General features: G+C 39.1%; 1 protein-coding gene across 1 annotated transcript; it reads right to left on the bottom strand.

The window, feature by feature from the left end:
• Positions 1 to 1,897: 1,897 nt before the first annotated feature.
• LOC139720697 (STAM-binding protein-like A) lies at positions 1,898 to 16,956 on the bottom strand. Its single transcript, XM_071632051.1, has 11 exons — positions 16,819 to 16,956; positions 15,815 to 15,879; positions 14,985 to 15,060; positions 13,961 to 14,053; positions 10,983 to 11,225; positions 9,980 to 10,037; positions 8,423 to 8,594; positions 7,269 to 7,476; positions 5,515 to 5,652; positions 4,460 to 4,572; positions 1,898 to 2,576 (listed from the first exon to the last, which is right to left on the bottom strand). Exons 1-11 carry the CDS (start codon positions 16,951 to 16,953, stop codon positions 2,411 to 2,413), a joined length of 1,467 nt encoding a protein of 488 aa, XP_071488152.1. The 5' UTR covers positions 16,954 to 16,956; the 3' UTR covers positions 1,898 to 2,410.
• Between the last annotated feature and the right edge of the window lie 146 nt (positions 16,957 to 17,102).

Consider the following 17,102-nt stretch of genomic DNA (forward strand, 5'->3'; position numbering starts at 1 on the left):
CGGCGGAGATCTTGAGAAAGAAAGAAATTAAAGGTACTGTCTACCATTGGGAGCAGGAATTGAAAAAAATTTTGAGTTATCACATTTGATGCATATGTGTAGGTCAGTTGTATCACAAAACATCCTACCATATCAAAATTTTCTCAATAAAGCCTAAAATATAAGGAGATATCACTATTTTTCTCAGTAAACCATAACTGTAGATGGTTTAGTCTAGAAACAATTTTATCATAACTGTTGTTAACATTTTTGACAGATGCTTCTTGAGAAGGTTGGCTTGTGACAGCAAACATTTCCCACAGACAAATAAATGATTTGTGTCAAATGACTCGGGAAAAACTGGCTAAACTCCGCTGATATGGACACATTATCATTCTATTTGACAACTAGTTTAAAATATTTACTGCATGACCATGGAGCGGCACTACTGGTGAATGGAAGGTGTCCTCAACTTTCAGGGACATTCGAATGAATTGAAGAAAGATGGGTGATTGTTCACAGTAAAACAAGGAAAAGTAGAAATTACGCGGTGCGTAACATATGTCCCCGCCGGAAGTAGCGTTTTGTAACAAAATGTGCAATATAGGTAAAAAATCAAGGTCAAAGGTCAAAGAAGTCAAAGGTCAAAATTCTGTGTAGAAGTTTTGAAGCCCTCACCTAGTGCCATCACATAAAGCAAATGGAATCGAAATTGGGTTAGAAATGGCGAAGGAGTAGCATTTTGTAGCCAATGTACAATATAGGTCAAAAATCAAGGTCAAAGGTCAAAGAAGACAAAGGTCAAAATTCTGTGTAGAAGTTTTGAAGCCCTCACCTAGTGCTATCACATAAAGCAAACGGAATCGAAATCGGGTTAGAAATGGCGAAGGAGTAGCATTCTGTAGCAAAATGCACAATATAGGTCAAAAATCAAGGTCAAAGGTCAAAGAAGTCAAAGGTCAAAATTCTGTGTAGAAGTTTTGAAGCCCTCAACTAGTGCCATCATATAAAGCAAACGGAATCGAAATCGGGTTAAAAATGGCGAAGGAGTAGCATTTCGTAGCAAAATGTACAATATAGGTCAAAAATCAAGGTCAAAGGTCAAAGAAGTCAAAGGTCAAAATTCTGTGTAGAAGTTTTGAAGCCCTCACCTAGTGCCATCACATAAAGCAAACGGAATCGAAATCGGGTTAGAAATGGCGAAGGAGTAGCATTTTGTAGCAAAATGTACAATATAGGTCAAAAAATCAAGGTCAAAGGTCAAAGAAGTCAAAGGTCAAAATTCTGTGTAGAAGTTTTGAAGCCCTCACCTAGTGCCATCACATAAAGCAAACGGAATCGAAATCGGGTTAGAAATGGCGAAGGAGTAGCATTTTGTAGCAAAATGTACAATATAGGTCAAAGGTCAAGGTCAAAGGTCACGACTGAAATTCTGTGTAGAAGTTTCAAAGCTCCCATGTAGTGCTATCATATAAAGCAAACAGAATCAAAATTGGCTCATAAATGACAGAGAAGTAGCAAATTGAAGATTTTGATCACACACGGACGCACACACGGACACACGGACGGACGGACGGACGGACACACGGACGGACGGACGGACGGACACACGGACACACACACGTACGGAGCCCGTTTCATAGTCCCCTGCTCGAACTCGTACGGCGGGGACAATGACAATCAGTCTGATCCGACGATGTGGTACAAGCAATATTAATGCCAGCTCATGTGTTCAGTTGATGTTTTGCTAGTATCAAGATGACTTTGGGGGAATACATAAGAGGGTTTACAACTTATACCACGGACACCTTACTTTGTGATACAATCAGAAGGGAAAGTATGCTAAAAATCCATCATCCCATCCCCTGTAAAAATTTTCATTGCATGTTCACCAGGGCGTTAGAGAATAAAGGCCAGCTTTCTTATGTCATCTGCAACAGGTAATCCATTTGGCGAACTCTAAAACTTGACTCAAATGTAAAATAATCTTTGCGATGTCCTTAGGCAAATTGTCATTGGGATCAAAACAGACAAACTCATTTGACTTTGAAAAAATCAATGTCTGTCTTAACTCTACATATACAACATACCAGCATGAGGAAAGGAGCAAATAATCAATAAGTTTTAAGCTAAGAATTTCCTGATGACTTGGGTCTTAATGACTTCTTAAGTATGAAAATGTCATGAGCAGAAATCTTGAGTGATGGCATGCAGCTTCTTGATGAGTTTTCCAAGGATTTCAACTTGTTTACAGAATACTTCCTCGCACTGACACCCCATCCTAATAAAAATGTTTACAGGGACATCAAATGCACTGGACTATCTGTCTTGGAGCAGCATCGATCCATTGGCGAAGCCATGTCAAGTCTCTTGTGAGCTCCACAACAGCTCCCCCCGTGCAGCGCCTCCCATTAGGAATAATCCTGCTCGTCTATCGAAGGTCGGCAATTTTGATAGATGGGATGTTGTTGCTCAGCTTGCAGTGGGCCCCCTCCTCGTAGATCGGGGGATGCGATGGGTGTGGGTGGAAGCCCTTCAGTGTGCACTTGGCGATGAAGTTGAGACCATGGTCTGGCGTCAGAGAGAAAAAGCCGGTCCTGTGGTTGAAGGGGAGGAGAAATAGGATTTGAGGACAGAAATTATGTGTGTGTGTGTGTGTGTGTGTGTGTGTGTGTGTGTGAGTGTGTGTGTTTGGGTAGGTGTTTTGTCAATCTGGCTGATTTTTGCCTGATTGATTGTTTGTTTGTTTGTTTGTTGTTTTTTTTTTGGGGGGAGTGCTATTTTGCGTCTTGTTCTTTACATGAGACATACAGCACATAACTATGACAGTCACTGTTTCAGAGATTTTGTCATTTCCTTTTAAAACTAGGAAGAAATGCTATGTATACCCACCCTCCTGCCAGACTGTATTGTCTTTAGTCAGTAGAAAAAAATTCTCTCTTCAATCATCCCTTTATCCCAACATCGCAGTCAATGAACGTGTGCATGACAGAATGCTGTTTGGTAATACCGGTATCTGCCAAATGCCATTCACTGACTGGCTAATTTTCTCAACACATTATTATTATTATTATTACTATCATTATTATCATCTTTTTTTTTTACTACTAGGAACTATGTTTGAGACAGAAAACAAATATTTTACAGGTACTCATGTAGCTTTCTTCCTGGGTAATCAAGCTAAAAGAGAAATGATGGCTACCATGGATATTCTACAATCACATTATTTGCCTCCAGTTTGTTAGACTGGCTCTGTGTGTGGGTTAACACAGCAGCAACATCACAAGTTTTTAAAGCAATTGTTGTAGAAAACTTGACATTGTGATACGCATGAGGAACACTTGAATAAAAACAGAGGAGTGAAACTTTAATAAAACTTTGGGATCCATCAATCTAATTCTTTGTTACAAGAGTGAGGGTGTCGGGAAAATAGGTGGGGCATCTGATTTAAACATCCAAGGTCCCATTTCCAATTCCATTAGAATATGTGGATAATAAATATGGTGCAAGCAGTCTCTTTTCCCTCTCTGTACAGAGAGAAAATGCTGGGTCCCTTGTGTGGAACATACAACTTCCGTCCAACATGGGGAAAAGTTGTACTCTCTGCAAAAGCAAAAACTCAACTTGACCAATTTTAGCTACTACCAGGGTAAATGAAAGCCATGCAGGAATCAGCAGGAATATGCAAGAAATTTGTATTAAACACTACCCTCAACATAAAATGCATTGTGCTTTGTGGATGGGTTTAAACTGGCACAACATCATAATCTACACTTACAGCTTTTAACCACAAGGAGTAAATGCACAGCCCCAAATTTCTGGAAACTATCTTGAATACTATCACTTTCATGGCTATATAGCAGCAAGAATAATTCAAGACTTTTTTCACACACATCAACATGTGAAGCATCATATTTTACTTTTGTGACAAAACACCGGGCTTGGAGAAATATTATCTAGCAGAAATGAGTAATCACTTGGTGCACAATATGCCATATTCTATTTGTACCTAATCACATTAAAGACCCCTTAGCATGAGATTTAAGGGGGGGGGGGGGGGGGGGGGGAGGTCTAATTAATTCCCTGCCCACTGGGGTGTACATGAAAACCACAAAAAGCAGTGGTCAGCGAACACATTGTATGGATGAATACGCTCATTGGCAATGGTTGACTCCAGTCAAGATTCTGCGGCTGTGAGTGTACTTACATGGAGATCAGTGGTATAAACAATTCCTTACAGGGATTTTCGAATATATCTAAACTGGGCAAGCTTTCCCACCCCTTGAATCCCCATTTTACAGGGTCTTTATATATGACATCTTAATTTCTAAAGTTGAACACGAAAATGGACTTCTCAGAGAAATGCGGTTACTTAATGATTGTAAAATGGCCCACACAGTTATGCCTAAAAATTACCACCTGTCATGTTCAATTAAATCAAAGCAGATTTGTCTACCACCTCGGCAAGATGGTTACTCACTCATTGTGGGATGGTGCACACACAATAGCTATGGCTTCTGGCATCATGAGCTGATAGGGGCAGTGGGTGTGGAGGTCTACGCTGGACATGAAGGCCGTCTGAGTCGGGTGTGTCTGCGGGAAAAACGGAGTGAACGTTGGTAAAGGGAGCATATTCAAGTTCATACCAATTGATATATTTTGGGATGAAAAATTTATTCTCTAGTGATTGGTTGAAAGAGCTTCACGTAATTATATGTATTTGAAACTTTTTTAGAAACCTGGCATGTTTAACATGCCATGATATACTATTTGTGAAATGATGTCACAGCTATCCACCTGTAATGAACAATCAATTCCCCCAAAATATAGGTATTCAGTGGCAAGATGAGAGCTTGAATGCCCGCCACATGTGAAGATCAGAAAAAGGATAAAATACTGTGGGTGTGTGTTTTGTGTCTATGTGTTTTGTTTATGTTTGTACGTATATTTGCGTATGTGTGTGTGTTGTTGTTGTTTTTTTAATGGAAGTGGGTGGGTGTGAGGAATGGGAGCCAGAATGCCTGATGATACTCTGTTCCTTATAATTTTTATCTGGAATGAGCCACAGAAGTCACCTGTAAGCATTACTGATCCCTGGGAATTGCATTTAGTCACTCTATCCACATTCAATTCTTTTTTACTTATGGACAATATCGAGCGAAAAAAAAAGTGTTGCAATGTACGTGTAGTTTCTGCCATAAATTCCAATTCTTCAGTAATTTATTGATTTATTTACATTCCTGTTGCATAGCAGAATACGAAATATATAACGAATGTTCATAAAGAGTGTATAGCTATCATTTTCAAGCATAGTCATGGTTGTGATTCACATGACTATATGACACATCTCTTTTTTTTTTTGAATGTCCATGTTCCTATATCAAAATGTTTTTAAACAAAGTAGGGTACTGTAACGTTAAAAACTAAAAATAATCATTTTGCTGGAAGAAAAGTGAAGGACATGGGAAGGAAGCAAAAATAAAAAATAAAAGGGGGGAAAAATTGAGAGGAAACAGTCTGGCCTCTTCCACTCACATGGATCCAGCCTAGCGTGATGAGAGCATTGTTGTCCACAAAGTCAAAGATGTCCTCCTCGTTTAGAGCCGTACACGAATCCGATGTCGATGTCTGCTTGGGCACGATGATGTGGGTGATGGTGAAGGCGTTGCGAGCCTGTCAAGATGATGAATCAAAGAACTTGGGAGTTAGAAAGGCAGAGCTTGTAGTGGCTCATTTAATTTTGTTCCACTATCCTGACTGAGTGGTGTAATAAAATTAAAATAGCTGCAGCAACTTGTGCTGTCACTTCATCTACGGACAAATATCATCACACTATTAATCCCTAATGGTACGTAAACTCCGAACGACCGAAGTTTGTGCATGCAATTGCGCAATGCCAGACTCGGTGCTATATCCATGAACGTGTGGGACAATGCTGTCACTGAGACAAGTGTGTGTGTGTGCGTGTGTGTGTACGCATCATACACAAACATTGTGACCGCGAGCTGCGGCGATTGGAGGAGAGAGGCCAGAAGACGCGTGGCTCTTTTGGCCTCTCTTCATGCCCATGCGCACTGAGAGTGTGCGTCCATTCGGAAGCTCTCGTGGCTCGCTCGGACAGCCATTTTGGGTCAGGAGATTTGTAGCACAGAACTCTTGTAGTTTAGAGTGTTGTTCGCTGACCCATTGAGCTAGCGCTATTCTCATTCGGGGTCACTACATTTGATACAGAATGGGGGAGGCAGCATGTTGCTTTCGTCTCCGTGCCGCACAAACCACTCGCCACGATTGTATGCCTTTAAAAGCATTCCTAACTGATTTATTCACAAGCTACTGACTAATAAAGCAGGAAAAATGAGTGACAACTGTTCACATTTTTAAAAACACTTAATTTCTATTGAATGCAATTTTTTTTGGTGGCTTCATCTGTAAACATACAGAGTCATCAAGTTAATCAGATACGTGCAACTGAAAGCATTGTGAAACACTGCCCTTCATTAGTAAAATCATTAGGAGTTGCATGCACAATCATTGTGACTACTCCTTGAAATTTATGTCAAAACATAGTGAGGAAAAACAGAAATATCGACTGCATAAAACCTTCATGTATAGTATTCATAAATGATGTTATCATGACTTAGTTAGGTGTGTATAAACTCCAAACATATGAACTACAGTTTACCACTTTTAAACATAGGCTATTTAATGTCAGGCATCAAACAAATACGTCAGAAAAATGATCTATTGCTAGGATATAGTCCCACTGACTGTTGCATTTCAGATGTTTATGATACAGAGAAGGGGAAACTTCACTGTGAGGTTGTATGTTATGTTTTGCTTCTATGAAAAACGCTTTCTCGTAATTTGTGCTTGTTTATTTTTTTGATTTGCTCTGTTTCCAATCTTTAAAGACTAGACCGTATGTAACAAATAACACTTGCATTACATTGGAAATGAATGCCAAACCTGCAGTAACTACAACAACAAAGATAATTTTAACCACCTCATTTTAGCTCTTATTCAAAACCCTTACAACGGGGCAAAGGTTAAGACATGTCATGCTTTGCTGTCATATGTTACAAGTCCATCCCTAGTCATCCTATTGACACAGTGGTCATCTTCTTGATGGTGAAATGGAATGAGGATGATAGTAGTCAATCTGACTAGTCATGCAAGAAATTGCAGTGGACAGTGGCACTTGTCTCTCAATAAGATTTTTTTCTTCGCCTAAAAGTTATGCAAAAAAAAACCCACAAAAAAATGCCTGCAAAGATGCATCACGAGCTCACCAGCGATCCTGCTAGAATGCCGCAGGTCTCCAGGTTGCGCACGGTGTTGTTGTGGGCGAGCGTCAGGAACTTCTGCATGGTGTTCTCGGGGATGAACAGGTCACGCAGGCCGTACTTGTTGGCTGTCGTGGAGGCGATGCCAAGCATTCCTGAGGGCTTGGTGGACCGGTCCACCTTCAACGACCTGTCAACTGTTGGCAATGGGGTACTGAGGACAAGATCGACAGAGGATGTAAATTTTGTGCATTTACATAAAACAGCTAATATTGCCAAAATTGATTCTTTGTTTTTGTGTGTGTGGGGCACAATTATGTGAAAAAGATACTAAATTCATATAATGCACTATTATTAAATGTTTCTACCTTCTTCATTAATTGCATACTTTTATTTACTGTACATTCTAATGTCAACCCGTTGAGGATGGGCTGATTTTGCTACAACACGCATTTCCCATGGACACTTGTCCGAGCATACTCGGGACTCGTCCTCAATGGGTTAATATAGGCATTTATATCCTGTAAAACTTTGTATTTGTGCGTTTCTGCTGGAGATGGAAAAAAATAACTAAATGAATGAAGGAATGAAGATATTGTCACAGGATTTAGCAGAAGAATATATTTTTCATATTATATCGAGCTACAGAGGGAAGTAAGGGTTGTTATCGAAAAAGGGTTGATAATTGCTGATACTCTGATGAATTCCTGAAGTAATTCCAAGATGATTCGAAGGAAGCAGACATTCATGGAACTTGTACTAGTTAAAAAGCACTATTGCATGCGCAAACATGATTTAGACACAAGCATGTGTTGTTTTGTAACTGCTATGCAAACATATTGGGATCAGAGTTAATATCTTTTTTTTTGTGTTGTTTAAATTCATGAAGTGCACAAGACTCGGTAAATTTGTGAAAAATGTAAAAAATTGCAAATATATAATGTATGATGTATACGCTGCTATTTTCGGGAGATGTTGTTTTCACGAAATGACACCGATGCTGAGGTATATGCACTATACCCTAGCGCATGGAGACATTTTTGCATGCTGTTAAATTCGCAAAAATGAAAACCTCACGAAAATAACAGCTAATACAGTACACAGTAATCCTGTGTCAGAGAGATTATGATAGACTACCACCGAAAAATCCTATGACTCACTTGACTGGTGAAGGCTGAGGGGGTGGCGCTGAAGGCAAGACATGGGAGGGGGGTCTGATACCGTACCCCTGGGAGACCGCATCATAAGTGGGAGGTGGGGGCAGGCCTCCTGCTGATGCTGGCCCTGTTGCCATGGCAGCACCCGCAGCCACAGCTGGAGGAACAACAGCACCTGTGGGAGGAGGGAAGGAGGAGTGTTTTGTATTTTTTTCTATTTGTAGTGAGTATTGAGGGTGGGAGGAGTTAAGGAGAGGTGAAATAGTCTCACAATGTCATGTGGAAGACAAAAATGAAGTCATTTGAGTGTGATATTCCATTCTCTATTGAAGAGATCTGAATTTTCACCACACGAAAAGGGTGAAGATATGACTTTGACCCATGGTGGTTCAAACCCATCGGCACGGACTTGGGATGCATGACTGGCATATTTTGACCAGATGACCATCACTGGAAAATGCTCCACATACATAGAAATAGGGTATATCTAATTTACAAAAAAACAAAACAAAAACAAACAAACAACCCCCCCCTCAAAAAAAACAAACAAAAACAAAACAAAACTGTCTGTCTTTAGTATTTCATGTGGACATCCAACACAAAGCAACCAGATCTAGCGGAAAATATACCCATTATTTATGTATGATTAACTGTGGAATTATACATCATCTATTTAAGTAATCTATAATTAATTTTGCATGCTAGCAATGTAGCAATATGTATGATTTTTGCAGCAGTTACATTATTCAATCATGGTTCTCAGAGAAAACAGTTGAAATGTTATTGGAATATCTGCTGGATTGAGCAAGTGACTTCACAAACACTTTCTGCCCCCTGACAAGGCAGTGTTCGGTGATACTTATTGCAATCACTCTTAAACACCTGCTGGGTTTCAAAGGGAACAGGCAGCACCCACGAGAAAAGTTATATGAGTATTAGCATAAGTGCCATTTCTCAAATCTATGTGACGGTACTACACATTTGATGACATTTATTTACAATCCCTGTAGAACATTTCAAGGATTTTGCATGGAATCATTTGACAGCATTGCTGTTCTACCTTATGTACATGTTGTGTATTATTATACAACATTAAAAAAACAAAAATATTTTTTCTACCTAATTGGTCATCACATCACATTTGTTGAAAGGTGCCATACCACGTTTCAAGACTACATGTGCAAACCCTGTTGAGCAGGTTTGGAAAGTGCATGATGATGATGCAACCAAGCACGTACACCGGATATACTCCCAAGGGCTCTTCGTCAAACTCGGAGCTTCCCATTGGTCTCACTGTGAGAGATAGCAGTGGCTCTACTCAGGCCTTGACTTGGACTATGCCCATTAACGCCCTGAGGTGTTGGATTAACACAAAATAGTGAATGATTTCAATCGGTGCAGTGGAACAAGATTTCGCATTCGGTGAAAGACGCCACCCTGTATTCATGAGAAAAAAACTGAGTTAAGCTGAACAGCTCGTCTTTCACCTGGTGCGAAATATTGTACCACCGCACTTGAGACCATTCACCGATAGACATACCAATATGAATTTCTTCCTACCTGCTATCCTTCTCTGTGCTTCAGCTTGCCTCTCCTGTTCTTGCCTAATCTCAGCTGCCTGTGTATCGTTTGGTTGTAACAACAAATGGTAGCAAAATCACTTGACAATTTCCATTCCCCTTTGATAGGTTACTTTTAATTTTCACACATTAAAATGATGCCGATTTTCACACATCAAGATTATGGAGGATCACAGGGGTAATCATGGAGTTCATTTCATGAGAGACTTTTTTGCTCATGAGACACACTTATGAGAGACTTCATGAAATGGATTTGAAGGTCTCATGTAGCTACATATGAGCGACTTTGACTATTCTGAGATTTATGTAAAGACTCTGATGTGATAGCTTCAAGAAACAGACCCATGGAGTCATTATTCGTAATCTTCTATGATAACTTGCTTTTGAAGAGGTTTTCCTGACATAAGCTAACAATGAATTAACACCGAGGGGATTCTAGTTGTTCACACTTACTTACTTCAAGCAGATGACTTCAAGCTAGCTCATTACCAGGTGCCATTGAGTAAAATATCTATGAATTTAAACACATTAGTGATCAGACCCAGCAAATTGACCTACTGATGATGGACATATTAGTTTTTTTAACGAAACAACAGCAATGACACTTTAAAACCTATGTATAGTCTTCACAAATTTGTTGCATCATCTGGAGTTTGCTAGATCATGAGATAAGAAAACAAAGTGTTTGGAATTTTCAAAGTTGTCAGTTGCAAAAAAAAATAATTTTCCCTGCATCTCTTGAAGTAAAGACTTGCATTACCCAAACTATAGTCAGGTTTCACAGAAGGACAACACAGTGTCATCAGACATTGCATGCCCAGAGAGAGAAACACATTCAAGGACACATACTACATGTCAGTTACTTTCTTTACTTAAAACAAATTAAGTCCAGTATGGTACCTTCAAGAATATATTTCCTTCTTTACATCTAACACAAACAGGCATATTTTTGCTCGAGCAAGGAGCTGCATACGACCACAAACCTTCATCCTCTCCGCCATCTCCCTGTCTCTTGCCTCCTGTGCCATCTTGGCCTGATAGAGGGCGGCCTTCTGTTCATCTAATTCCCGCTGCTGCTCGTCGAGGGCATTCCTGTTCTGTGCCTCGAGCCGCTGCTTCTCCTCCTCGGCCTGGGCGATCTCCTCCGCCTCCCGGCGAGACCTCTCCTCCTCGAGGCGCCGGGCTTCCTCTGCCTGTCGCCGAGCTTCCTCTACTCTCCTTTCCTCCTGCATCCCACCAGAAGGAGAAAAGAAAGTACACTAGGGAAGCACTCTTGAGAGTGCAGACCTCTGCCAAGCAGCTCATTTCCACCACTGATCCTGTTCTTCCAACACTGATCTCGTTCTTCCACCACTGACCATGTTCTTCCATATAGCTGATTTCTCCTCATATGTATGCATGCTGAAAGTCCCCCGATTTCCCAATTCAGAAGGCTTTTGTTATGTCATCAACTTTCAGGTGCGCCTCGGCCTAGCAGTAACTATAGCACGCACTTTAATGCGCGTATGAAAACCTCAAAAATGTGCAGCTTGAATTCCCAAGTTCATTGACCCTACCTGCCAAATATCGAAAATCCTCCATAAAATCCATAAAAATTTCTGGATCACTACCAAAATTTGGTCATCTGTTTCTAGTGTCATTCTCAACCTTTCCTGCAAGTTTCATCTAAATCCATTTACAACTTTTTGAGTTATTTTGCACACGGGCAAACCAAGGGTAATGAAAACATAACCTCCTCCCTTGGCGGAGGTAATACGGGAGGTGTCTTGAGTACAGGCCTGAATTGTATGGCAGTACAGGCAATTTCCATGTTTTTAATGTAACAAAGTAAGTCTTCAGGATCGGCAGTTTTCTGTCATTAAATCAAAATTGTGTATAGCCGAACAATAAAATATATAAAGAGATATACACATAGATGATTATTATGAGAACTGAATTTTCACTTTGTTTTAACAAGAATTTTGTTACAGCCATGTTTGTTATAACGGGATTGCACTGAAGTATATGCTGCAGAACCCTATGTAGCCTCACCATACAAAATTTCAGACAGTGGTCAACTACTACAGTGCACTCCCGTTATAATGAACACGGTTATAACGAAATTTCGTTACAACGAAGTAAAACTTCTGGTCCCAAAATTATCGCCATTGAAGTCTGTGGTACAAAATTCGCTTATAACGAACACAGTTATAGCAAAATTTCCGTTATAACGAAATCTTTTCTGAGCACCACTGACAAAGAAAAACAAAAGAAATGTGCTCCGTTATAACGAAATGCAAATTGCTTCCGAAAATATGTAGCGGAATAAGCATTTATAGCATCTCTGCATGGGCGAACGATTCACATGACTGTGTACGTGTTCGCTCCTTGTGTCCTGCATAGTTTCCGAGGAGGACTTGCACTATTGTAATACAATAATCTGAAATTAAACAAGGTTCGTTTTATTGTTCCAAAGGTATTTTATTACAAAACACACAGATTCTTATACACCTAAATGTCCGTTGGCATTATTCAAACAGTTCGTTATTACTAAAGTTCGTTAAACAGACAATGAGATATGGTTCTTATTACGAAGGTTCATTAGTCAGGAAATGATAGGAATTCTAAACTTTCGTTAATCGGAACATTACAAAAACTTTCGTTAATCCAAAGGTGAAAAAGGTGTGTCCACTAACAAAACTTGGGAATTGCAAACTTCATAATCGTTTTAAGATAACCGAACCTGCGAAATAACTAACCTTTCGCATTTAAAAATTTTTTTTTTATTTACAAACCTTCTTCAGAATAACAAACCTTATTTCATTGTCGGATTGAAAAAAAAAACCTTCGGAACAGTGAACCAAATTCTCATTTTTTTTCATTTACAAACCTTTGGAATGACGAAACTCATTTAATTTTCCGATCAACGAGCCTTCGGAAAACGAACAATATATTTATATCTAAATTAGGAACTTTCGGAATAACGAATTGTCGGAAGAGCGAAGTTTCAAAATAGCGAACAAACCGTCGGATTCTCGGGAATGGCGAAACTTCGGAACAAAGAGTCTTTTGGAGTAACAAACTTTAGTAAGAAATGAATCTTTGGAATAGCGAACTGTAACGGAATCCTAAACTATCATTTTCTATACGACTTATATGTGTGACAAAAACAACTTTATGCTCTCTTTTAAAAGTAATGTCCAAACGAAATTAAAAAGGTACCATCCCATTTCACATAGCTTTGCAGTGTATGATGAGTATTCAACAAACATTATGATATATGCGTGGTTACCTTGTTTTTGTTATATATTGTATTTGTTCGGTTATAACGAAATTTCGTTATAACGAAAGAAAACGGCCGGTCCTGAGCATTTCGTTATAATGGGAGTGCACTGTACTTGCAATGCTGCTATTAATGACAATAATTAAAGTTATAAACAGATTTGGATGAAACTTGCAGGAAAGTTGATAATGACACAAGGAAAAGATAATTAGATTTTGGTAGTGCACGGTGAATTTGTATGAATTTTTGAAGAATCTTTTATCTTATGACAGATAGGGTCAATGAACTCGGGGGTTCAAGCTGTGTGTATCTGAGGTCTGCATATGTGCACTAAAGCGCACGCTCTGCCATTTCCATTACCCTAGCATTGTCAAGTACATTACTGTACTCATTAATACACCTGGGTTGAGAGGGACATGATGGACAGAAATATCTTGTCCAAGGATGTAGGCACTTGACAGAGTTTAAGCTTGGGACCTCTGATTGAAAGTCAATAGTCTTTTCCAGTATGCCACTGTGACCCCACAACTAAATCTTGTGAAGACCCTCTAAAACTGCATTTGTATCAGAATAAAGCAACAGACAAAATAAAGAACATGCACGGCACCAGTCATGAATCTTGTCCGACAAAACCTCCGAAATATTCTGAGAGCTTGGTGTGTACATATAGATCATGGGATAAGAAGAGTACTGTCTCACCTCCTGAGCTTGCCATATCTTGAACTCCTCGGCATACTTATCCTGCAGTTTCTTCTTGGTATCTTCTGCTTTAGGAAATGCCGACTTCACATTCTATGGCAGAAAGAGAATATGATTGCTTGCTGTGTGAAAACAATGCATAGACTTGTGAATGGAAGCTACCAAGATTCTGAGATAAAGATATTTGTTCCATGCTTACCTCAGATAAGTTTTGCATTTGAAATATTTCACTCATGACTGTAAAGCACAGTATATCACATCAGGAAATGCAATAAGATATCAAAAGCTTGCGAGCAGAAAATTATGTGTCCAGATTTCTCGTCAACCATTTCCAACTTCGGCATTCTTGAATACCATGTGATGTTTTTTTTTTCCCTCCAGTTTCTAACTCTTCATCACAGGACTGTTGTCAACTATGGCAAATATAGAATGCCATGGCTATGTGTATGCATAGCCCAGAAAAAAGTATTACTTCATTGTATATTGACTAATTCTAATAGTTTTAGTATTCAGTAATAGTATTTCTTGCTTTCACATAAGGCTTACTTGTTCATTTCAGACTACCTATCGAACTCAAATCTGACATGAAAAGAAAAGAATAATCACCTATTCTTTTGCTGTCTTTCATTGTTTCTTATTACAATCTGTACATCGCAAAGCTTGTAATGAGAGAATAGAATCTAACGTTGGTGTTCCAAGAAAGTTAACATTATCTCAATTTGATTGTTGCAATTTGTTTTCTCATAGGATTCCCAGCTAAGTTCAAGCACAATCACGTCTGATGGAGAATTCATGCGTTGTCTACCAGAGGAAAGCTGCTACTTCTGGGCCCTGTTTCATGAAGCTGTCCGTAAAGTTACGAATGACTTACGAGCGACTGGTGATCAGTTCTTGTGCTGAACTATTGAATGAGCATTGATGTGCTATATAAGTATAGCACATCAGAACTGATCACCAGTCGTTCGTAAGTTGTTCTTAACTTTACGAACAGCTTTATGAAACACCCCCTGGGAATTTTGCAAACCTTTCTAGCATTCTTGAGGTCTTCCGGTCTTGATGCCTTGTAACCTGGGTGCTTTGGAAGTTTCTCCACAAATATTCTATTCATCACAAAGTAAAAGGATAGAATATGTGGGTTGATAAAACGTATGCCACTGCACAGCAACAATGCACACAAGGAAATTGTTTTCCGTTTTCAGACATCCCTGCCCTCTTCAACATTCAGAGTGACCACCACAGCAGGTTCTTGTCATATGACCAAGATATTTATCCATATGATGCAACAAGTAGTGACTTTCAGGGACAAAATGTTTAACAATGTCTCGACCCTTAGGGTTTGAAGAGGAATTCTGAGAACGTAATACAGCAAGTCAACTAAATGACTGGGTATTGAGAGACTCTGACCATATTCATTAAAATGCAATCATGAAATTATGACACATACTGAATGATACCAAGCTGTAAGAGCTACAAAATAATCCAAGCTTCTGAAGACTAGAAATTGAAGGTGCGTGTACGTTTCCTATAACTTAAAGCATTTAGGCCAGCATACAGAGACTCTTAGATTAAGACAAGAAAAGTCTTTTTTTCCCCAAATTTTGTTTTTCTAAACATATGAAATTTGATGTCTCTTTTTCATGTAAATGAAATAGAAGTTTTAAGCGTTCTCATACTTTGGATGATGTGAATTTACTTTTTGATCTGACCTTACACTTCATTTTTTTCAGTCCAATGTTATTTACAAATCATGAAAGCTTTTTTTATGTTGTAATAATGAAGATTTGAAAAAAAAATCAAGAATTTGAATAATGCCATATATTTCATGATTATCAACACATCAACACTAGTACTCACGTCATATACTTTGAGTACAGTACGAATGCACTCTCCCAGTTATTTTCCTCATAGTATACATTTGCCTGCATGGAGATAAAACATTGAATGATGACAATGAATTTGGTACATGAGCAGACACTGATATTGGTAGTATACTAACTGAGTGCATCAATTCCTTTGCAACCCATTTTCTTCCATCGAATATATTCTTCCATTACTGCATTTACTGGTATCACCATAGCATCATTATGGCCAAAAGAAAACATCACCGCTCTGATGAAAATTCACGACTTGTTTGACCACAACTTATTCAAACTTTGCATTATATAGTAAACAAATATACCATGCACTGAGAGGCCCTGGTTGAAGTTTGGATTCTACGGTGGCAGCAACATCGCTATTCTCTAGGGGGAGCAGTCCCAAAGAAAACTACTTCTACTTCTGTCAGTGATGAATGCATAAATTTCATAAATGGCTCAAAGCAGTGTAAGACATACATTTGTTATATATATCAATCCAATGAATCCTAAATACATGTAGATAATAATAAATTATTACAATATAAATGTTTACACATTGCAGCACAGACCACCAGTGTATCGAGGTGGACGTCCGTGTATCATGTTTATAGAGTTGTCTATGACTACAGTATCGGCTGACTACAGTATGAGGCCAATACCAATAGCACTTTATAAAAGCTATCAATGAAAAACCATGGATTGATAGCATGGTATAGTACACTATACTTTGAATGACATCACAAGACCCTGCTTATCTCCATCGACATTTGGCTTTCAACATCATCAACATCATGTAGCAATGTTAGGTTGATCACATGACATTATAAAATTGTATGTAGACCAATCAATGAACAGGATTTCATTGAAGAGGGATGATATATCGTCGGTTGAGAATGATAAGGGTGTTAAGCTGCCACTGAAGCCATAGTGTTTGAGGCACCGTAGGGCCCTTAATTCCTACCATTCTCAACCAACGATGTGATACTACCTTTTAGTACTCACCATCCTTATCATTTCCTGCCCAGATCTAAAGTAGCGGCGGATAGGCACAGAGTGATCTACAGCGATGGCAGAGCCATGCTCCGCTAGAAGGCGTACCCTCTGAGAAGGCTCCTGGCTTGGGTCCTGGGTTACCATGGCTCCTTTTTACTACAGATGATAAAACATGGAAAAAAAATATATATATACATTAATCTCTGCAAATCATAACTCAGATGAGCATGTAGACAGGGCATCCCACGTCTGAAGTCATTATTTCCTTGCAATCAGAATCCCAGCTGTTGTAG

This window comes from Diadema antillarum, unplaced genomic scaffold (assembly GCF_040938485.1).
Source record: "Diadema antillarum isolate AM-2024a unplaced genomic scaffold, OU_Dant_1.0 scf00000132, whole genome shotgun sequence".
Lineage (NCBI taxonomy): Eukaryota > Metazoa > Echinodermata > Echinoidea > Diadematoida > Diadematidae > Diadema > Diadema antillarum.

Coding starts and splice junctions, on each gene's coding strand:
- LOC139720697 (XM_071632051.1), bottom strand. CDS start 16,953: ATGGTAACCCAGGACCCAAGCCAGGAGCCTTCTCAGAGGGTACGCCTT. Junction 15,880..16,818: donor GGCAGGAAATGATAAGGATG/GTGAGTACTAAA, acceptor ATCTCCATGCAG/GCAAATGTATACTATGAGGA. Junction 8,595..9,979: donor AGCACAGAGAAGGATAGCAG/GTAGGAAGAAAT, acceptor CTCCTCCCACAG/GTGCTGTTGTTCCTCCAGCT.